Source organism: Barbatula barbatula, assembly GCF_947034865.1.
Source record: "Barbatula barbatula genome assembly, chromosome: 7".
In the NCBI taxonomy this organism is placed as follows: domain Eukaryota; kingdom Metazoa; phylum Chordata; class Actinopteri; order Cypriniformes; family Nemacheilidae; genus Barbatula; species Barbatula barbatula.
This window is the reverse complement of record NC_136770.1, coordinates 16,576,461-16,600,475: the sequence shown is the minus strand read 5'-3', so window position 1 is coordinate 16,600,475 and position 24,015 is coordinate 16,576,461. Positions and strand designations below refer to the sequence as shown.

The window sequence follows — 24,015 nt, the reverse complement described above, 5'->3', positions numbered from 1 at the left end:
CTCCCTGAGGCGGCATACAATATCTGGATTTTATATTCTGCTACCTCTTGGTAATGAACATAATTGTTTTATTTAGATTTGAGGAGACAAATAAGGCACTATATAGATTAAATTCAATTTATTGACATTACATTTATACATTTTCCATGGCAACAGGTGGTCTCACTTTTTTTAACATGAATGAATAGTTATTTTTAATGTTGTCATATTTGAAATGTTCAGCTGGATTTATTTTATAAAATCAATGGTCAAACGTTTTGAGAACTCTGTATATATTAGGATGGGTGTCATACGCTTCGAGCTCTGAGATAGGCCTGTCACATACTCTCATTAGAGCAAGAGGTCACTCTGGCCTGATCTACTACTATATGTAGCAGAGACAGCTGTAAGCGAATCTGAGCCGTGTTATTCAGCCTTAATGAAAACTCAGGAGAGTGACATGACAGAGGGGCTTATGGGAAATGACTTGCAAGGGGATGTCTGTCTCTTCCTCTTTCTATTGATACTCGTCTGTCAAGATCTCACACACGCACCTGTCATTTGATCGTCGTTGTGCCTTTGCTCCCACCTGTCTTTCCCCTCGCATCACTTCCTGTCTGTGAGTCTGTGGATAGAAACTGATGAAACTGTTTCACGCTGTCTCCGCTCCGCACGCTGGGTGTCAGCCAATAAAGTGATGCCTGTCTCTTATGTGGAACAGCTTGTGGAGGAAATGTTACGTGTGTTGGGAGCGTGTTGTTTTCGGGAAGGAAGTGTCACATTTATTCCGTTCCGGCTGTTGTCACATTTAGGCGACGGATAGCAGAGGAAACAGTAAAAATTTTTGATTGAAACCTGATTGAAAAACCTCATTATTTTCAAAGTTCTTCTTGAAATAATCACTACAAGACTGTTTGACTGTTTTATATGCCTTTATATCTATGGTTGAAACATGCGCTTATGCTTTCGGTTCGTGCTTTCAAGTCTACTCTTCAAAAAATGAATTTATTCTTTGGCATTTTTGTCTTGTTTTCTAGTACAAATATAAAAAATTCTTAAATCAAGATAAACTGACCTAAGATATGTAGTCCGGTTTTATGAAATAAATATATAAGAATTAAGTACATTTGTTTAAAACGGGCAAAAAATTATCTGACATCGGAATTAGAAAAACTTGAATTAGTTACTTAAGAAAAAAATTAAATTGACAAAGTTTTTTCATACCTTATTGGCATTGTTTTATTTTTATTTCTATATTTATATTTATATTATAATATAAATTTTATAATTTTTATTTAATTCATAATAAATTAATAATAATCAGTTCTGGAAAACAGGACAATGATGCTAAGAAAGAAATGCATTTATGCAGTGTATTAAATTCACTACTATCTCTATACTGAAAAGACATGAAAAATAACCTTGAATTAAGTTTGACCCTTTTTGTAAAGTGTGAAATTCATGTTTATTTTTCTTACCCCATTAGCAGAAATATTTGCTTGTTGTTAAAAACAAGTAGGTAAAATATTTTTTTTAATACGTGAACTTACATCATTTTTCTAACCTTTTCATACTTCTACATACAGTAAAAAATACTAGTATAAAGCAAGACAACAAGCAGTTCGTTTTTTTCCAGTGTAGAATCACCTTAAGAATGATTATGTCGTGGGGACATATGGTAATGCACAAGTGCTGATTTGTGACTCTCTGAAAAGAAATTGCATTAAACCAAGGATGGTCTGCACTGTATGTTACGTTATGTAAATGAGATGCAACTCCGCTCAAGCCAGAAAATGATATTTTCTTCCGTCAATTCCCTCATTCATCTCTTTTCTTTGTCTTCCTCTCCTTCCAAAATTGATAACCACAGACAGAAGAGTAATATGATTGAAGCCTGCCTTGTCGAAAATGAAAATATTTGCTGACAACAATGTGCGTCATAAGGGCTTTCTGTGTAGGTGAAGGAAATGTTCTTCCATCACAATCTGGATGCGCTTTTCATCCACCTGCCTGACTCACAAGCACCTCTCAGAGCCTCGAAAACAGCATTGGGTTTTGGCTCAATCGAGCGTAAAAGCGTAAGAGATGAATGATGATGGAAGAAGGCAGGAGGAGAATAACAGAGACACAGATCCATCTATCACCTTCGCTCATCTTCTCTTCAACACTGCCAAATCTCAGAGCTTTTACTGCACACTCACAGCAACATCTGACCACACAGCACCTGCTGCTCATTACACTCACACACTTCAATCTCCCTCACTCCTGTTTTTCACTTTCGCTCCATCTGTGGATGGTGAGAGTCCTCTAATGGAAACTTTTTCTGGGAATGCTCAGCTGACAGATATCTCTTCAATGACATATTGATGAATTTGTAAACTATATGGTGTTTTGATCTGTTATAGTTTAAATTTAAGTTTCAATTTATACAGTATATCAGGTCACCTGCCAGCTGATCAACCATGTAAACTGACTTTGACCTAAAATCCACAAATGATTTATGAGGAGACAGACAACAATTTGTGAGTCATTTTACATTATTGGCCCTTACGAAAACTAGAGAGATAATTCACTTTATGCATGAAGCGCATCCAGCGTATTTCCCAATCTCTCAGGGTGCTTAAACTCTACCGGGTGGTATTCGCCCCTAGGCAAATGTGCATTACCAGCACTCAAATTTTTGGGAATATATGAGTAATATAGATTATTGATATACATTGCATTGTTAAAATATTATATAAAAAAACATGTCACGGGTGATATACTGTAATACAGACTTGACTGTGGTTCCTCTAGGCATGGCTGTCCCCGTTTTTGTAAAGCTTCAAAGGTATTTAATCATGTTCCGAGCATGGATTTACTTTACTACACGTAAGGTTTTAAACATTAACTGGTACTACAGTATGTTGTCATCACTAAGAGTGCAGATGTGATCTGTACAAAAATGTACCCCAATCTAATATTTTGTTGCACAACCTTAAGAGGCAATCACTGCAAGCAAACATTTTCTGTAGCTCTCAATGAGACTTCTGCACCGGTTAACAGGAGGTTTGCCCCACTATTCCTTAGCAAACTGCTCCAGCTGTCTCAGGATAGATGGGTGCCTTCTCCGGACTGCAAGTTTCTGCTCTTTCCATAGATTCAGATGAGGACTCGTAGAAGGCCGTAGTTCAATGTTTTGTTCTTATCCATTTTTGGGTGATTTTAGCTTTGTGTTTTGTCATTACCCAGTTGGAGGACCCATTACCTAAAACTGAGACCGAGCTTTCTGACACTGGGCAGTATGTTTCGCTCCAGAATGCCTTGATAGTCTTGAGATTTAATTGTACCCTGCACATATTCAAGCACCCTGTGCCAGATGCAACAAAGCAGCCCCAAAACATAACTGAGCCTCCTCCATGTTTCACTGCAGGTATGGTGTTCATTTCTTTGAACGCTTGATCTTTTCATCTGTGAACATAGAGCTGATGTGACTTGCCAAAAAGCTCCAGTTTTGATTCGTCCTTCCAAAGGACATTCTCCCAGAAAGAATGTGGGATGTCAATATGAATTTTAGCAAATTCCAGTCTGGAGTTTTTATGTTTTTCTTTCAAAAGTGGAGCTCAAAAAGCGACGAATGGTGCGATCAGAAACTGACGTACCTTTGCCTTGGAGTTCAGCTTGTATCTGTTTGGCAGTTATCCTTGGTTCTTTTAAAACTAAAAAATGGGAGGTAAGAGAACATTAACATATTAAAAAAACACACACATTTAAGTTACTGTCATCAACTTAAGGCTAATTATGACTAATTACTAACAAACTAAAGCACGGTTCAGTATTTAAACAATATTTATACCATTTATAAGCCAAGCGATCTCTATTACTTTACAGCAGCAAACCTGCATATCAGAGCCATATGACCGACAAACGTGTCTTACAGTGAACTGTGTCGTTGATAAACACTGTGTAAAGATTATGTTATTCAGTGTTATCCAGCCTTAGTTACGTGCTAGATTCTAATAGCTATAGCATTTAAGCTGTCCGTGTATTTTTAACCTATAGTTTAAAGTGTTTTTCCATTTTGCTAGACAGGGGGCAGCTAACAGTCTCACAATGCTGACGAACATGGTTTATTGTAATCCGGCAAACTTTTTTAGCAGCGATTCATCTCCTGTGTCATGGTCACTGCTCTAGGTAGAGATGAATGGCTTTCGTTGGAGCAGCGAATGTGCTCGCACCTGAGCGTTAACGCAGAAGTGACCGTGCATAAAGTGCATTGCATTAGGTAATTAGTTAAAACAGAGTATGTAACGTCTGGACGACAGGAGCTTATTAGAGATGAAAAGCTCAACAAAGAATAATAGAGGGCATGCGAAGGGGACAATTGAGGGTTTTAGGGAAACTGAATTTTTCACAGGAACTTGGCCATTTTATGTGAATGTGACCGGTCAGAAAGAATTACACCCATAACAATGAGATACGCAAGAGGCAGAGGGGAACCGAATGACTCAGGCAAAGTGCCCTTGTTGCTATATAGAGGATAAAGTAATGGGGTCAGTGATAGTCTGTGCTGGCATGACTGAACACCGAAACACAGTGACTAAGCTGCCTGGCAGCATACACACACACTCATGTGGGCAATTACCTGGAAACACTTGCAGCCACACGTCAATACCAGAGAAAACTGAATCACATACAAGCACTCATGAGTGAGATTACATTTCCATTCACACATACTATATATGAATGCAAATGTAATATGTTACCTGCCAATAAAAAACAAGGAAATTATTCTGTAATGCACAAAGAATTGAATGTGGTTGAGTAATTGCTCTTCATATATATTTGTCTTTCTAATTATACATAATATGAGTTAGTAGACTGTATAAACTAATGTATTCACACATCTAAATACAGTGCTGGAATAGTTTTGCTTTTACAAAATTTGCATTATAGCTTAATAAATAAACTATGAACCATTGCACTGTCAGTGGGCTTTTGCAGGTCTAGGCACTGGTAATGTATTGAACATAAACTGACCATTTGCAATTTTGTCTAGCAGTTAAGCAATATGATATTTTCAATCATATTCTGACTCATTTGTTATGACTAGCCCAAAGTTAAAGAACTGAGCAAACCGTCACTAAAGGAAACCTTTTCCATTTTCCTCATAGGTAAGAGCCCGTACCTCATGTTTACTAACCGCCACGAGATCCGCCGCATTGACCTGGTGAGGAAGGACTACACGCAGGTAGTGCCGACCCTAAAGAATGCCGTGGCCTTGGATGTTGACGTTAACACCAATAAGATGTACTGGTGTGACCTCTTTCATCGCAAGATCTTCAGGTACAGTCTGACATCATGCAGATCAACAGCTGTTTAATCAGTACTTAAAAATGGCAATTTATAACAAGTGTTAATCATAGGAGTGGGTGGAGACTGCAGCGCTGAAGATTTCATTTGACACGCTCTCTCCGCCCCCTCTCAGCAAGCTGATATTTAAATGCATGAGAACATCTGCTGTAGACATGCTGGAGATTTTCTCACAGCTACTAGAATCATGTTGTTTGTTTGCACATTCACACACAGACATACTCTGGGTTTCCTCTTGAGTCTGAAATTTGTCTTAAAATAAAGATTCTCTTTGCCATGTCTACCTTCTATCTTCTATCTGACCAACCCTGTATCCCACTTTGCCTACTATACATCCTAAGAACTATCTGAAATTAGATTTAGTATGTAGCAATAGTATGTTGACACAAGATAAGAGCTTTCAGCCCAACAGAATCAAAACTTCAGTCATAAAGTTTGTCTTGTTGTCCACTGAATATACCTTATAAAGAAGAAATTGACTTTAATAACATCTCACGGGACGACAAGAAATAACCTTTATTCAAACAATATACATTCTATAAATATTTAATGCAATTTTCATTTTCAAGCATGATTTATGTGGTTTTTCAGAGATATTTTAAACTCTTGCTGCCGTCAACATTTTTTATCACAAAGAGTACACAGTATGAATTAAGGTACAGTTCGCCCAAAAATGAAAATACTGTCATCATTTTCTCACCCTCTTGTCATTTCAAACCTGTATGACTTTCTTTCTTCTGCAGAACACAAAAGAAGATATTTAGAAGAAAGTTGGTAACCGAACAGCTTCGGCACCCATTCTTTTTTATTGTATGGACACAAAACCAATGAAAGTGAATGGGTGCCAGTTACCAACATTCTTCAAAATATCTTCTTTGGTTGTGGTCCTGCGGAAGGAAGGAAGTCGTACAAGTTATAATTTTTGAGTAAACTATCTCTTTGGAGTAAAAGTTCACACTCTATGACTTCCTCAACACATTGAAATGCCATAATGACGGATGTCATCTCTTCTTTATTAGATGTAGGAAATCTAACACTGAATATAAAACACAAACTTTCAGGTTCTGTTAAGAGTTGGTTCAGTTTAATATTCAGATACCCTCGTGATACTGATTTGGCACACTGACACACAATTTTATTTTAATAAGGAATATCATTGTGGGTTTAAAGATATACTGATGGTGAAATTTACTTCAGCATTGCCTTTAATTTAAAGAAGAAAACATTTTGGTGCTTCACAGTGGCAAAAACACTTTGGCCCTGTTTCACAGACACGCATTTGCTTAAGCCAGGTCTATACCTTAGTTGAATTAAGCTTTTTATGTAGTTGTTATAAAAATGCCTTGGAAGAATACATTACTGTATTCATTACTCGAGACAAAACAATGGCACTGATATATTTTTATATATTTCTGGGTAAGTTATGTTCATTTAAGTCACACATTCATTTTAGTCTAGGGCTAGCCTTAAGCCTTGCCTGTGAAACCGGGCCATTGTGTCCATCCCTAAGTGTTTAATAATGGTGTACTGCAGCATGTCTCACCTGTCTAACTCTGACAGACAAAACACTTTTCTCAGTAAAATATGAAAATGTATGTTCTTACAGAAGGACACTCAAAATGGTCTTGCAATCTTGCATGGCCGCTAATAACCATTTAACTGTCATCTTATCAGTCAAACACCAGCCTGTCACACAACCTCCCTGGCTAAAGCAGCAGCTGAAAAAATTGACCAATGTTTTTCCTTTATTTCTCAAAAGTACAGCTTTTCTGTGAGGCTCAAGTCTCTGATGCTCTCTAAATCACATCAGCTTCTGTAAGCATCTCTAAATCATCCAGCCACAGCATATGCTTTCCATAATTTACCCCCACAAAAATGCTTCCCATTTTTCACCCCTCAGGATGACTTATGTCAAGATGGTGTACGACAGTTCATTATCACATTATAAACTCCTCAGAAGAGATGCTTTCAAGTGTCTGCAGGGAGTTTAATGCATGTGCGCAGTCCTTGGAGAAGATTGATGGTAACTTAGGACCGGTGGCTTGTGTGATAGAAAAAGACAGATGAAGCAGTGTAGATGTCGTTCAGCTGAAACCTCCAATGAGGTCTATTGATTCAAAGGGCTGAATGATTTTAGCACATTTAAAAAATCCGTACGGAAGATCTCTTAAAGCAGCTTTGATCTGTCTGTTTGGAGGGTTGTGCGATTATTGATGTGACCATTTCTGTCGGTAGGAAGTTGTTTATGTAGCAAGTCTTCACCAGGGAATGCTTCACCAGCGTGATTGACTCTTTATAGTTTAAAGCCAGGCAGTGAATGTTTTTGCATAAAGTTTGATAGATTAATGTTGTTTGTGTTGCTTTGATTCATTCTCATTAGAATCATGATGCATTAATGTGATGTAATGTTTCTGCTGTATATAAGATGTCACAATCCAAACTTTTATCGAGACAATCTGTTGCTCTTGTTTAACAAATACATCATTGTTTGGTCCTGGTGTGAGCACATGTCGTCCTGTGGTTTGGGTTTTCGTGGACATTGAGTCATTCTGACCCGGCCAGGCGTAATATGACAAGCAAAAAAGTATGTGACTAATGTTTTTGTTGTAACTAGCAACACAGGTAGACCCACCCAGTGAGAACTCATTACTCTGATTTGGTCTTGGACGTGATCTCAACAATATCACAAAAATGCTCAGATTTGCCAGGATGTCTGTATTTGAGTCAAAGGTTTTGAAGTTATTGATTTTAATATAAACGCTAACATTTCTCATCACATTTATACAAAACCAGATTTATAAGCTACAAAATGATCTCTATTGACCGTTTCATCATTCGCCTGACCCCCAGTTAACTTCCGGTTTGTGTTTGGCTAGTGTCTAATAATATAACTATTTGTATTTATTTAATTGGTTAATATTCATTTGTATTATAATTTTACTGTATAAAAATTATATTAAACAAAAAACTTGATAACATTTAAACAAATGGTATGGTACATCTAGTGGTTGAGCTTTGTATCGCATTCAAAAATTCAAAATACTGGAGAGGCAAGTTTAGCCAAGTAACGGTTCTTCCTGATTTCTTTCGATTGTTATCAGAAATCATCTACAGGGACTCTATGTGTACCGAAAGTTAAGTTGTGGTCACAAAAGTGCGCATGCGCAGTAATGTTTGTTTATGTTGTTAAGATGAAACCGTTTTTTATGTCTTTCATTCAGTGATTACCATCAAATTGGATTCAACATCTTTTTGCGTGTTTTTTTATTTTTAAGAACAGAATCATTCCCCAGCTTCTCTCAAATTTTGTCACATGGGTGAATCAACCTGTTCCTATTAATAGATATGCTCCAACCCAGTCAAGCCAACAAGTCACAAGAGAAATGTTTGCTGGCAGATTCTGCCTCAGTTCTTATGACTCACTTCAGATACCTCAGAACGCTTCCTTAATACTATACACATTCCTGATCTTATTTTTCCACATTTTTGAGTGCAGTTTTACAAATAATGTTTTTCTTAATATTTAAACAAAATTTCATGTTTCAGCTCTGAATTAACTCAGAATAAGAAATTGAAGAAGTAGGCCTGGTTTTTATTATTTTATTTAAAATTTGTGTTAGTAGTTTTGTTTTAACTGTTGCTGATGTCACCAGGGTGTGGAAGCTTTACAAATGTGATCCTAAAGTCAAATAACAATTTAGACTTTAAGGTCATGGTTATCCGAAGGTCATTTACCCCTTTTAATTTGTCAACCCAGTAAAATGGATTGCAATTGTTGTTAGATATAAAATTTAGAGGCTTTGAAATTTCTTTGAAACATCACCATCAATCACAGATAACATTTAAATGATGTTGAGCTTTTCCAGAAATGCCACATTATTAGAGTCTGTTATATGCACAATACATTTTTAGCATGCTTTATTGAGCACTCATACCCGCTTATATTGTTATTTATTGTGTGGCATTTGGTTATTAGAAATCAGATCAAAATCCCAGCCATGACGTCCTATGATTGTTCTTTAATAAGCATTTTTTCTTACAGTATGTATATAAACAACACCTGGGTTTGTCAAGTGTGCATCTCATATCTTGTGATTGTTTATAAAAATACATGTGCCATCTGCTTAAAATCTATAAACATGAATTGACGTGTTCATATGCGTGTTTTTGCTCTATAGCGCATTCATCAACAAAGCCAGTGATTCATCTGAACAGATTACACTCGTGGATACTGAGCTACATTCCCCAGAGGGTTTAGCAGTTGACTGGATCCATAAGAACATCTACTGGACCGACTCGGGACACAAGACCATTTCTGTCGCCATCAGCGACGGCAAAAAGAGAAAGGTGCTGATTGACACAGAGCTCGGGGAACCACGTGCCATCGCTCTTGACCCAAGACAAGGGTAAGATATAAATGATTCAAAACAATGAGCCTTTCCCCTCATGTAGAATGGAGTCAGACTGTTTTTTCAATACTTTTGTCGGTATGTTACCTGCAAATAAACACTGTGTGACAACAAAAAGGACAAAATCATCAACTTCACTGGCTTGAAAAAAAATCTAAATTCTAACTTATGATAACTGAAATAGAGTGGTTGCAGTCACTTAATACATGTATGAAGATCTTTTCTAATATACAAATAATTTACTTAACTTAAATTGTTATAAAAACTTAGCAAATTTGAATGATATTTGAATGGGTGGAAAGCTTTTTCAACAGCAATTGTTTACTGCAAAAATGTGTGATACATATAGTGCACCATGCCAGAAAATTATTAAAACAAAACACTGCAAGGTTACGGTCTCGCCAAGAAAAATATTTCTATTGCTATATTCAGAAGCTGTTATTTATTTTTAACTATTTTATTGCCGTGTTATATGGATGATGTACTTGTCAAGTCAAGAAAATAGCTTTTTTTCCCCCTGAGGCAACATAGAGTATTAATATGGGGATGTATGACATTCAGTTTAGAAGTTTGAATCTTTCCAAATGTAATGTGATGTGTGTGAATTTGAAGTATAAGTCATGATCTACGTCGACACACTAAGGTTCTTCAAAGCCCTGCCAACGGTTCCGTCTCTACATAACTATCAGTTTGTCTTTGACTGCCATCAGATGATGAGTCTAACCCCTCAGGGCTCTTTTTACCAGGTTACAGAAGTAGAAGAGCATGAAAAACATGCAAATGAGTCTCAAGCTAGTCTGCATACTAGCTAATTGTTGCCTATGGGTAAAATGTCCACTTATTCCTTGAGAGAGTATTTAATAAGCATACATTTACCTTATTTCTCCAATTTATTTTACATTAGTTTCTAGTCAAAGTTAAGGCCATTCGCTCTGTATTTTTTCCTTTGCACAAAATAAATCTGTATCCTGACTCGAATTACAGCTCGGGTGCCCTGCTGTTTATTTTTATTATTGCGGATACATTTGGCATTTGTAAATATGAAGAAAATTGGAAGAAAATCTCAAAATCCAAGCATGACCATACATAAAAAACTTAAATACTAATACTCATCTAATACGTATTGTATTAGCCAATCTCAGGGTTTACCTGGTTTGTTTTTTTACTTTACCTTATATTTTTCCATTACTGGGTAAAAACACTAGCTATAATTCTATCTTTACTTAACACCGAAGCCTAGAGCTCCTGAACATGAGCCGGTTTGTTTAGAATATTTACAGTAAAGCCTAGTGGAACTCTGATCGTAAACATTATGTTTTGTTCCCACAGGTTCATGTACTGGTCAGATTGGGGAACACAAGCGAAGATCGAAAAAGCCGGAATGAACGGGGTGGATAGGCAGGTTCTGGTCTCGGAGAGGATCGAGTGGCCCAATGGCATCGCCCTCGGTAAAGCGCTGTATGAAAGAGTCGGTTTTGTTTCGAAATTCAGCTACTTTACTCACAACAAATGTATTCAAATCTTCAAATGAAGGCACGGCAAAAAAAAAACTGAGACAGGAGAATAGCTGAAAAGACAACAGATAAAAGAGAAACAGCTCAATGGAAAACAAAGTATATGACACTGAAATTAAAGACTTGAAGAGGTTTCACTTGCCAAGTTACTTGAACTAATCATCATTACAAGGGAGTAAGACATGAACTGAAATACAAGAAGAGAGTGAGAAAAACAATAGAAGCGAGAAAGATACAAAAACCTCAGTGGTAATAATGAAAAGCAGTCTCCTGTGGCCAACAGGGCTTTGAATCATTCACTCTCATTGTTCTTCATCAATCACCTGTCAGTTTAAGAAAAAACTATATGGAATTGCTCAAGCAACGCTGTCAATATTTTCTTCATTTCTATGACTCGCTTAGAATGAAAACCATTTGAAAATGTTATGGTAGATGGACAGAAACAAGTTATTGACACTTGAGTGGAATTGAGTATTGCTATATCTGGGTAGAAATAAATTGTTTTTTCCTAATGGGAAAAGAAGTAGTGACCTTGCAAATCTATGAGACTTGTAATTGTGTTATTTTTTTACATTGATTGAGCTTTCATTTGTTCCGTATAGATTCACACTCATATTACATTGATTATATAATTAAAGCAATTTATATATACACTATATGTTTATGAAACACCCTGTAATAATCAATAAACATTCTCTCTTTATACAGACCTCTCTAGTAGACGACTCTACTGGGTAGACTCCAAACTTCATCTTATCTCCAGTGTGGACCTGAATGGAGACAATCGTAGAGTTTTACTCTCATCCACGGATCATCTTGGCCATCCCTTTGCTCTGACACTGTTTGAGGCAAGTACTCTTACCATAAAATACCCTTATGTCACTACTTTCTTTCTTCTGCAGTTTTAGCAAATACTGTAGTATACTATACTATTTACTGTGGTAAGATTTAAAAAAAGACTAGTGTCTAGTAATTTAAAGAAAAAAAATGTGACATTTGAAATAATTCAATCAATTTGTGACCAATTGCATTTATAGCAATGCTTATAAAGGAAAATGTTAGGCCTACTTTAAATGTGACTAAAACGGACATTAGGTGGCGCCACTTTTTTTGTGTCAGTAAATCATTCAACCAATTTGTTCAAACTAGCCGATTCATTCAAGAACAAAGCAAGTGTCTTGATGAATGACTCTCGTCTGCGCATATGCAACATGAGTTATGGCACTACGATACTACAGTTTGAAAAACAGAGCGGCATCGCAGGAATTAGGAAGCTTTGGCATCGCGATGCTACCGTAACATCGGTACACGTGCAACCCTATGTGCCGAAGAAACATGAAGGTGTATTTTAATGAAGAAACTAGCACAAGCATGCGTCTTAGCATTTGGTGGGGGGCGTTCTGTAATTATTTTGGTGCATTATTGTCTAATTTCTCATTCCTCATAGCTCATTGACATTTATAGTCAAGTGTCTGTGGTTTTAATCAAGCACACATTTCCTTGTGGGAGCTGATTGAAATTAAAATGACTGGATGATGTTTTCTCTGGATTTTTTTGTTCATTACTCATATCTGAACTTATGAGTGCGCTTTACGTGGCCCTTTGTCATAAAACAGTCTGACGCCTACGCTCCCGCATAACCTATCCTACACGCCATTTAATTGGTTAGTGGCCAGCATGCGAAATATCAGAGACAAATCCAATCCCAAAGGGACATTTCCGCAGTCTTGAACGAAGTGAGGACTAAGATTAAACGTTTTAATAAAGATGCCACCTCCACTAAAGGACTACAAATTTCAGACATGAATCTTGCTGCCTGATATAGATCAAAGCAGTTATCTAGATCAGATATTGCGACCTCATAGCAGGTGCTTGGCTCAGGGCTTGAAGCGAGTATTCGTACCGAAAAGGCACTGCCGGCAAATGCTCCACAGGGATTCAGCAACCTGACCTTTCCAAAACTCATAGGTCTGTAAACATCTCCTAATATTCTGAGCGAAAGAGCCTCACATGGGAATGCTCAGTTCTTTCTATCCTTCCTCGGTGTCCTATTCCTACTGTTTTTTCTGAATCTTTTTCTTTTGTCAGCCCAAGACCACTCCCCCACGACCTTCCTAATCCATTTCCTCATCCGTTTCAAAAGAGATGAATTTCGGGTTGTCATGGTAACATGCTCTCCATGCACATTTGCAATATTTCTGTAGCGGCTGATAAGGAGTGATCAGAGGAGGCAGAGCGACGGAAATGCGCGCTGAATGTTGAAAGCGGCATTGTCAGAAAGCCGAGCGCGTGCTTTCAGGATCATGTAGGAGGAAGATACAAAAGAGAGATTGTTCGGCAGGCTTTAATTAGTCTGATGAAAAACCTTTAAGATGTAAACGAATGCACACACTTGAGGTTTTGATTATTTTGTATTTCTCTGCGAAGATCCTTATTTTTTTATGGATCTGTTGAAATATATACCGTAAATGTCCTGTCTCAAGGTCTACAGATAATTCCCTGGACGTCATGGCTTGGTTTGTGCTCTTAACTGTGGCACCTTAAATAGACAGGTGTGTTGCTTTCTAAATCATGTCCAATCACTGAATGAACCACCGGTGGACTCAAATCAAGCTGTAGAAACATCAGTGGGAAGATCAGTGCAAATCGGATGCACCTGAGCTCAATTTTGAGTGTCATGGCAAATGATGTGAATACTTACGTACATGTTTTTTTTATTTTTATAAATTTGCAAAGATTTCCATCAAACTTCTTTCACGTTGTCATTATTTTCCTCGAAATTCTACAAACAATACCCCATAATGAACTCAATCTATTTTGGAATAAGGCTGTAACATGACAAAATGTGGAAAAAGTGAAGCGCTGTGAATACTTTCGGGATGCACTGTGTAGTTCTGTATCCTACATCCTGTTTTTTTCTCACAGGACAGGGTTTACTGGACAGACTTGGAGGATGAAGCTATCTACAGCGTTAACCGGGTGACAGGACATGATGTGGCTATGCTGGCTCAGCATCTCAACAACCCACTTGATGTGGTGGTATTTCACGAGCTCCGGCAGCCCACAGGTCAGACTTCACACCAGAATGCACTTCATTCAGAGTCATATCATAAGTGTTTTTTTAAACCAGACTCTTTACATGTTAGGCTGCCAGTTATTTAGCACAGATCATCAAATCGTTCAAAATAGCACCACTGTTTGCATTTCTATCAGTCTGATAAAACTGAAAAAATAATCTGTTGGAAACATTATGCACATCGGTTGAACATAATAAAGTTATGTATACTCAGCATAATTTCATACTGTGAAAGTTGCCAAATTTAGGTTTGTTAAAAAAATATTCTTTTTGTTTGTTAATGTTTCATACTTATATTAAACGTTCTCTACATAAATGTTTTAAGTTAATATGACATCAAATCTTCTTGAACAAGATATTAAGTTAACAGAATTTAACACAAATTAACATTTAAAAATGTAACCGCCCACTACCTAAGCAAAGATAACGCTTTTCTGAACAATTGTAACCACAAAACTGAAAAATATGAACAACTGAAACTGTAAAATGAAATTACCTAAGACTGCATTTTAAGAGTTATTTTCTTAATCAAGTGTTGTTTTATGTGTTTTTCAGTAAAGCATGCTGGGAAATATAAGTACTCTGTCTAGTTGTAACAATTATATGTAACACAACACAAATCATTTATATAGTGCCAACATGAATGGCTTAAGTTTTTTTAATAACCGATAACTGGTCGGTTACCGTGTTCCATGTACACTTTCCACTCAACACAACACTATTTATTATTCATTGTCACTATTTATGATTCAATATTTGTTAATAGAGCTATAGCTGTGCTTCTTATATCATTAAGTCTAACGCACTCCAGCGAGAAGTGTTGTAATGCCTTAAAACCCCATATCACATGAGCTTTTTCTGTTAATGCCTCTCAGCAGCTCAAAGAAACAGAGCATGAACTATATCATTTTCTTATCCTGTCATTGTCACATTTTACCATTGTTATAATGATTAGAAGCTAATCTATGCTGACTCTGATTTTCAACCAAGAAACGGTGGCTCATCATAACATAGCAGTGAAAAGGAGAACAGAAGTGTGTGTTTGTGTGTATGTGTGCAGTTTTCCATCCTTTGTTTTCATCCTTTCATTACAAACAGACCATGTGCGGCGTGCCAGCCAAACCAATTTACAGCCACTTTACATTAATAAATAAGAAGCGCTATTTAAATCTTAATCAAAGAATTAAACGTGTTGCTCTGAAAATGCAAACGGAAGCAGGAAAACACACTTGCGCTCAACAAGAAATGATGAGAATGAAATCCAGCCGCAGAGAGTGTATTAATATTAATCAGCCGTGCATGCTTCAGAAACACAATTTCATGACTGAAGAATGTTTCTTGACGTGAAAAGTCTCCCAAAAAAGAAAATTCTGTCATGTGCTTACCCAAACTCATATTAACTTCTTGCGTCCGTGGAGCACAAACGTTTTTTTAAGGTGGGTTACCTTCAGATGAATATTTTTCTCACACAAAGCCATCGTCTGGCTTCAAAAGGCGAAGAAAGTTATATGAACCCCTTTTAAGGGCTATTTAGCCATTTCGGTCCTTACATTAGATGGGAAAAGTGGCTATGATAAATGACAGTTTGCAACACGGATGAAAGCAAGTCACAAAGGTTAGGAATGAATTGACTATGACGGAGTGAATTAAACAGAATTTCTTGAATTTCCTTATTACTGTATACTATAACATGAAATAGAAAACAAAATGTTTAATCGGATTGTTTTATATTTTTAACTTTTTGACTGAACACATCCATTTTAAATTCATTACACACTGTAAGTTCACTTCAATGCTTATGACAACGTTTAACTGTTCCTAGAAAATCAGTTGTCCATCTCTGTGACCCCTGTTTTATCAGCCTAACACAAAACTCGTATAATAACAGTGTGTACTTTAAATGATTGTGATTCATAAGTCATAAATACTGCATCAGTGTACATTATATGCTCTGGTGACAATATAACATCTATCTTTACATGAAAGTTATTTATGAAACTCAAATAGTCCAGGTATCCTACTGATATACAGTGGGTACGGAAAGTATTCAGACCCCCTTAAATTTTTCACTCTTTGTTATATTGCAGCCATTTGCTCATTAATGTACACACAGCACACCATATTGACAGAAAAACACAGAATTGTTGACATTTTTGCAGATTTATTAAAAAGGATAAACTTAAATATCACATGGTCACATATCACAACTTTCTCACGACTGCATCTCTGGAGCTCAGCCACAGTGATCTTTGGGTTCTTCTTTATCTCTCTCACCAAGGCTCTTCTCACCCGATAGCTCAGTTTGGCCGGACGGCCAGCTCTAGGAAGGGTTCTGGTCGTCCCAAACAAATTCCATTTAAGGATTAAGGAGGCCACTGTGCTCTTAGGAACCTTTAGTGCAGCAGAAATGTTTTTGTAACCTTGGCCAGATCTGTGCCTTGCCACAATTGTGTATCTGAGCTCTTCAGGCAGTTCCTTTGACCTCATGATTCTCATTTGCTCTGACATGCACTGTGAGCTGTAAGGTCTTATATAGACAGGTGTGTGGCTTTCCTAATCAAGTCCAATCAGTATAATCAAACACAGCTGGACTCAAATGAAGGTGTAGACCCATCTCAAGGATGATCAGAAGAAATGGACAGCACCTGAGTTAAATATATGACTGTCACAGCAAAGGGTCTGAATACTTAGGACCATGTGATATTTCAGGTTTTCTTTATTAATAAATCTGCAAAAAGTCGACAGTGATTTTCTGTCAATGTGGGGTGCTGTGTGTACATTAATGAGAAAAAAATGACTTAAATGATCTTTGCAAATGGCTGCAATATAACAAAGAGTGAAAAATGTAAGGGGGTCTGAATACTTTCCGTACCCACTGTACACTCCATTGCAGTCATTCCCTGTACACCTCACTGATTGAATCATTTTTCCTTGCAGCTCCAGACACCTGTAACATTGGCAGTTTGCCCAACGGAGGATGTGAATATCTGTGCCTCAGAGCCCCTCAAATCACAGACCACTCACCCAAGTACACTTGTGCCTGCCCGGACAACATGGAACTGGGCCCGGACATGCGCCGCTGTGCCACAGGTAACAAAAAAGACTGCCACTGGTCAGGCTTATTAATACTGCACAACACCAAAGCTGTGCTGACACATACAGTGGGGGAAATAATAAGTTGATCCCCTGCTGATTTTGTAAGTTTGCCTGCTTACATAGAAATGAAGGGTCTATAATTTTTATGGTAGGTTTATTTTAACTGATAGAGACCGAATATCAGAAAAGAAATACGTGTTATATGTGGTTATAAATTTATTTGCATTTCAGTCAGTGAAAAAAGTATTTGATCCCCTACCAAACAGCAAGAATTCTGGCTCCACAGATTGGTTATGTGCCTATCTGGACCACAGATTTGTCCTTTCACTTTAAGAAAGTACCCCTAAGTCAGCTTGTTATGTTTATAAAAGATGCCTGCCAACAGAATCCGTATCTTTCATCAACCTCTCCACCACCCTGTTCAAGACCAAATAGCTTTCACACCATGGTCAAGACCAAATACGTTTCAAAGGATGTCAGGGACAAGATTCTAGACCTGCTCAAGCCTTGAATGGGCTACAGACAGAAGTTTGATGAGAATGAGACAACTGTTGGTTATTTATTATTATTTGGAAGTAGAAGAAATACAAAATAACTATCAATTGTCCTTGGTCTGTCCCCAATGGGGTAAAGATGACCATGGGAAAGGTTAAAGATCAACCCAGAACTCCACGGAAGAAGCGTGTTAATGAGTTCAAGACAGTTGTGACCACAGTTAGCAAGCAACCCATTGGTAACTCTCTATGTTAACAATAGATTGAAATCCTTAAGCACCAGCAAGGTCCTCCTGCTCAAGAAGGCCAACCTGTCTTGTCTGAAGTTTGACAATGAACATCAGAATGATTCAGAAGGTACTTCAGAGGTTACAGGAAGTTTCAGTAAATACAGTCAGAAACAATATAACAAACCACTCATATTGTTTACATGTTTATGTTTAACTGTATGAGAAAGGAAGGGGCTCTTTCTGAATACTAATTAAAGCAAAAAAGAGACATTTGCCCTTATAGAAACATCGCAACACATTACAAGGGATAGTTTACCCAAAAGTGAAAATTCTGTTGCAATTGTCTCACCCTCTTTTCATTTCAAGCCTGTATGACTTTCTTTCTTCTGCAAAACATTGAAGAAGATCATTGAAAATCTTAAATGAAATGAAAACCTTTGGACTTTCATTAGTTTTGTGTCCATACAATAGAAGTCAATGGAGCCAAGGGTTTTTGGTCATCCACATTCTTTAAATGATCTTCTTTTGAGTTTTGCAGGTTTAAAATGTCAAGATGGTGAGTAAATGAGGACTGAATTTTTGTTTAAGGTTGAACTACTTTAATATGGAAGCTGTAGGAATCCGCCTTATAGTTTAAAAACCCATTATATTTGACTTGTCCTCTGCAGTCAAACCCAAGACAACTACAGCTGACAGTACGACAACCTCTAGAACACCAGAACCTCCCACCACCACAACAACTACACCTTCAACAATACCCACAACTACCAGTACAACCTTACAAACTACACCAACTGTATCCATAGCTACAATGACAACCACGAGCACTCCTGTTCCCATGACAACCACCACCAACCCAAGATCTACCACAAACTCCAGCCCACTTCATTCTACAAAAACACACTCCACAGCGACCACTCATCTCAGCACTACAGCATCATGGAAACAGCCAACATCAAACCAGACAACATCAAACTTTAGACAGACATCTACAACCGTTGCTGACGGCAACAGTATACAAGGGGCCAATGGCAACCTGTCTCACCGCGGTGAGTACGAGCGTGTTATTATTGACATTTTTGTACATAATACAATGTGGAACTAGTGCTGTAATGCTAAATATAAGCACTCTTGAGACGCCATTTGGCCAATAAGAAGACCGGAACTAACTGTTGTAGAAGAGACTCTAAACACACTCTGTACTTTTATAGTAGTCCGCAGAGCCTTTAAAAGTTAATGTGCAGTAGAATTTGCTTGCTGGGCATCACTGGGCCACTTGAGAGTGATAGATGAGGTAGAGGTAGTAGCCCATGGTCCCAGCGTGCTTCTCTGCACTGATTTAGAGCAGCGAGAGGAGAGAGGACCAGCCAGCCTTGACTGATGAACATTGCCCTTAGCCTACTTTCTCTAATAACCTCTCTTAAACCCCCCGCAGTCGCTGTGATACGTGGACACGCTCAGGTACACGGCCACCTGGACACAGCAGGATAAAGGCATTAGTGACATTAATAATAACATCTATGTCCATGAAATCTCACAGAAAGACTATCAGAGGTTGTTATCGATCTGGTTGGAAGAGATGTTTTTTTCTTTTTAGGGGGATCTCATTCGTATTCACATGTAAAGGGTTTTTTGGGTAGACACTGAAACTGCGAGCATCCTAAAGACATGTTTTACTTCACTTTTATTAACAAACCAGCACATAATAAAATCAAATAGGCAAATGTTAAATGTTTGGTAAATTGTTATTGGGATAGTGTTAAATATGTAAAAGATGCACATACTAAATTTCTCCATCGATACCAATAGCTGATTCTTCTGATATCTGCCGAAAAAACTATTTCAAACATTTCTGAATGTTAATTCGTATAATGACTATTAATACTGCACATCAAACTGGTGATGTTTCTTATCATTTTCTGTATACAGAGCACAAATTCAAGGCATTTTTTTATCCTCTTTGGATTGACAGGATATATCGACCCTGATCATTGGCTGATAGTGATCATTTTTATTGTAGATACCGATTATTGATTGTTATATTGCCGAATCGCTCAGTCTATGTTATGATAAATACAATGCCATTAATATAATCAAACCATACATTTATTTTCCGTGAATCTCAAAACATTTGTAAACGCATACAATTGTTTATATGTAAAAGGCAACTATTTTATTATATTATGCTCTCCATACACTTATATTAATATTTTTAAGGGTTTATCTAAGCTTTTAAAATGGTACACACTATGCACAAATACTAATGGATCATGTAAGTTTTTCCATCTCTCCTGATTAAAGTTTAGAAGGGTCCATTCTGGACTCTAATCATATAGATGAGTTCTTGAATATTTTATGATGGACAGGATATTACATGGCAGGGGTGCTGAAACTCCATTAGGTAAAACTGGTAAATTACTCCCCTATGATAACACCTGAAGTAAGTCATCAAGCTTTTTTGGCTTATCTGAACATTGTTACGTCTTTTGTAAAGATCAATGTCTTTTGTAAACAGACCATCCGTGCATTTAGTGTTGTAAACAAATGGATTACAACACTACATGTGCTATAATGAGTTTGTATTACATTGCAGGTGAAGTGCCTGCTGAGTGAAAGTTTTCCATCAGAAAGAATGTGATCAATTGAGAGAATTCCTACATTAATTTGGCTGGATGAGTTGGATACACATCTCTCGTTCACCGCTGTAATGTAGCTGAATGATGAATGGGGTTTTTGTAGGTTTTGGCATTTACATTTTGGAGTGCAGTCTTTTCAACTTAAAAGTTTTGTGGATACTTCTTAATGATTTTATATGACTAAACCTCACGTTCCAGAAGTAAAACATGGTTTTATGTCTGTCTCGCTTTTGGAGCAATTACTGTTTACAAACACTCAGCAGCAACACTTGCTTGTTCTTTTGGCAACCCATATGAAAAGCTGCTTCATTCAAATGGAGTTGAAAATTACCAGAAAGTGCTGTGTGTTTGACAGACATCTGGATTCCAAAACGATCTTTGAAATTGCAGAAGCCAAGGTTTTTATATATTTCCATCAAAACAAATTCTTGTTTTTATCAAGGGGTGGGATTCTTCTCTTAAAAAATACAAAGCAACAAAGACACCTCAGGGCTTTCTTCGGAAACCATGTTAACACAAAAGCTATATATTGACTGAGCAAAATCAAATGTAAAATTTCAGTGAAAAAACAATAGTTTAATTGGTGCAGAATGCACGTTTAATGGAAACTTAACAGATCAGCTTAAACAGAAATCCACAATTCACAAAAAAGATGCTAAAAAGGAATCGTTGCCATAGAAACCTAGATGCAAAGGTTGTCTGGCACACACACTGGCCACTGTGTCAAACCATCCTCACTATAGGAATATCTCCCTTATTCAAAATTCTTCCAAATGGATCATCTACATTTTTGAGACTGGTTTCTTTTGTTCTGTACAGAAGCCCATTTTCTTACCCCCTCGGGCTGTTTTGTGTGTATCTGTATGCCGATGATGTACCAGCCAGTCCTCTTAATCTCCCGGCTCAGACTCTATTATCAGACACTAATTATGCTGTAGCTAATGGAGGGCCACGTGCTAACTGTGATGAGGTGGGATTTATTTGGTGGAAACAACCACTCAGTAAAAACCTTACTTGGAAGAGTGAAGGCAAATGAGCAGAGCGATGTATTAGAATCTATAAAAATGGCTTGGACAAGATGCCTTACTACACAAACAGGAGAACATTTAGTTTTCTGGTGTAGAAAAAATACCTGTTACATGTAATAACCCCTATATCAGTGTTTTACCTTCCTCTGTTTTTAGTGCTTTATAAAGAATATAATTCTGTCGTCATTTGTTACGTTATTCAACAAGCTTTTGTGTTCTGTGCGCCCCAAGGAGGAATAACCATGGGGTGTAGAACTGGAGCCATACAATAGCATTGTTTTAGAAATAAGCCCATATTTGTTAACCGTAATTTTCAATGCATTGGGTGAGCAAATAAATGACGTAACATTAATTTTGGGTGAACTATACCTTTAAATATGAAGCTACAATTTATTGTTTGGACGCAAAGACCCAAATTTGATTTACAATTCACTGAACTGCAGTTGAAAAGCTTGTGATTATATAAATGTTTTTCTTTCTCCCACCACATCTCTCTCTCTCTCTCTTTACCTCAACATCTCCACAGCTGGAAGTGGAAATGATCACTTTTTCCTCGGTAGCAATATAACTGTTGCGGTTCTGGGCATAGTCATTCCTATAGGTGAGTATTTACTGTTTTGATCCGTATTCTTTAATGCATTTTAAATTCAGTCTTGTTCAGTGAGTAGATCAACAGCTTTTGCCCTTCAGCTTTATGTGCATTACATGCATTTGAGACACTTAAGACGATCTTAAATAACCATTTATAAACTCCTCATTACAACATTTTGTACAACTGCATTTACTTGCTCCATTTAGAGGTGCTTTACAAATAATGATGTTTAATTATATATAAAAAACGTATATAGTGGGACAGTTTTAAATATATGAATGTTTATTTGTGGTGCTGTAGGTTTACCTATATACTTGCATTGCAAGGTCATTATTTTAAAAACATTTGATCAGCATACCAGTTGTCAGTAAAGCTCTGGGTTGTATAATAATTTGTTTCGTTTATTTCACAATTGTGAAGGGCAAAACCTTGTACAACTTGTGTACACATTTAAAGCTTTATAAATGGTTAATTAGGTGTGTCAATCCTGCATTTTGATTTTAGGATCATTCTCTTGAATTCCCCTTTTTTTTTACATCATCCTTTTGACTGACTGATCACTTTAAATCAAATATAAACATAAAAGTGTGTATGCTTTAATCTAAGAAGAGTTTCCATAAAAGTCTGTCAAAAGGACTCGATGCATTTGACTGATTGTTGGTGAGTGGCTTAGTGGATCTCGCCTTTGCTCACATTTCAACAAAAAACACTAAATGAAACGTCTACCTTCTGAATGCATTGTTTTTATATCAAGTTTGGATAAAATAATTGTAATCTGTGGGAAAAAACGAATTCCAAGTGTGTTTAAGTCGAGTGATGATTAAACTCGCATCATGAGAAGGTCTCCGGCGCACCTCTGACAAAAGAGCAATTAAGGAGACCTTTCAAGGGACCAGGTCAATTTCGGCTGATCTTTTAAATTAGGGAAGGGGTTTGCCAGACTCTGTAGCATGGTTATCAATTCAGTCTGAATAGTAACGATATTTCTCCAACCATTGACATGTAGGCGTTTGTACGCATACACACAGTTCAGTTCTTCTGGTCCCTTTAGACTCCTGCTTTCGAAGCAGAGTGAGAAATAGTCCACTAAGCCACTGTGTGTGAGTGTTTTTGGCAGACCTGGTTCAAATATGCTTTCTGTTTTCCTAAACTTCTAACGTCTCTTGAATTATGTAAGGAATAATGGCTATGTTCTGAATGGCAGGTCTGCATACTATTACACTTTATACTATACATTTTTATTTATTAATTATTGGTCCAATTATATTTTTAAATGACAGTTTTGCTGATCAGTCGCATTAAATGAGTCCATAGAGAGACAGAAGCTGCACACAATATTATGTACATCCAGCATACTACAGATGTTGCTTTTAAAAGTCCCCATGAACCGGATCGTTTTTACTTCCGTATCATCATAGTGGGCGTGGCCGGGTGTATAAAAACAGCTGTTGCATTTTGAAACAAGAGTTGAGGGGGAGGAGTTAACGAATGCTCCGCCCAAGCCGTCTACCATATTATTTCATTACAGGACGAAAGTGCATTTCAGATTTTAATTGAAGATTATGTGGGCACACAAATTTTACAAGGAGAATGACCTACAGTGATTAAA

The 24,015-nt window shown here is 37.2% G+C and overlaps 1 protein-coding gene across 3 annotated transcripts in view; it reads left to right on the top strand.

Moving 5' to 3' along the window:
* Nucleotides 1-24,015, top strand: part of lrp8 (low density lipoprotein receptor-related protein 8, apolipoprotein e receptor) — a 126,842-nt gene that overhangs the window by 100,512 nt on the left and 2,315 nt on the right. For all 3 annotated transcript variants that reach the window (XM_079460014.1, XM_079460013.1, XM_079460012.1), the window contains exons 10-17: nucleotides 5,133-5,304; nucleotides 9,510-9,737; nucleotides 11,070-11,188; nucleotides 11,963-12,102; nucleotides 14,180-14,321; nucleotides 17,268-17,420; nucleotides 18,819-19,199; nucleotides 22,341-22,415. In XM_079460014.1, coding sequence (XP_079316140.1) covers nucleotides 5,133-5,304; nucleotides 9,510-9,737; nucleotides 11,070-11,188; nucleotides 11,963-12,102; nucleotides 14,180-14,321; nucleotides 17,268-17,420; nucleotides 18,819-19,199; nucleotides 22,341-22,415 — 1,410 coding nt within the window. The remainder of the gene's footprint in view (nucleotides 1-5,132; nucleotides 5,305-9,509; nucleotides 9,738-11,069; nucleotides 11,189-11,962; nucleotides 12,103-14,179; nucleotides 14,322-17,267; nucleotides 17,421-18,818; nucleotides 19,200-22,340; nucleotides 22,416-24,015) is intronic.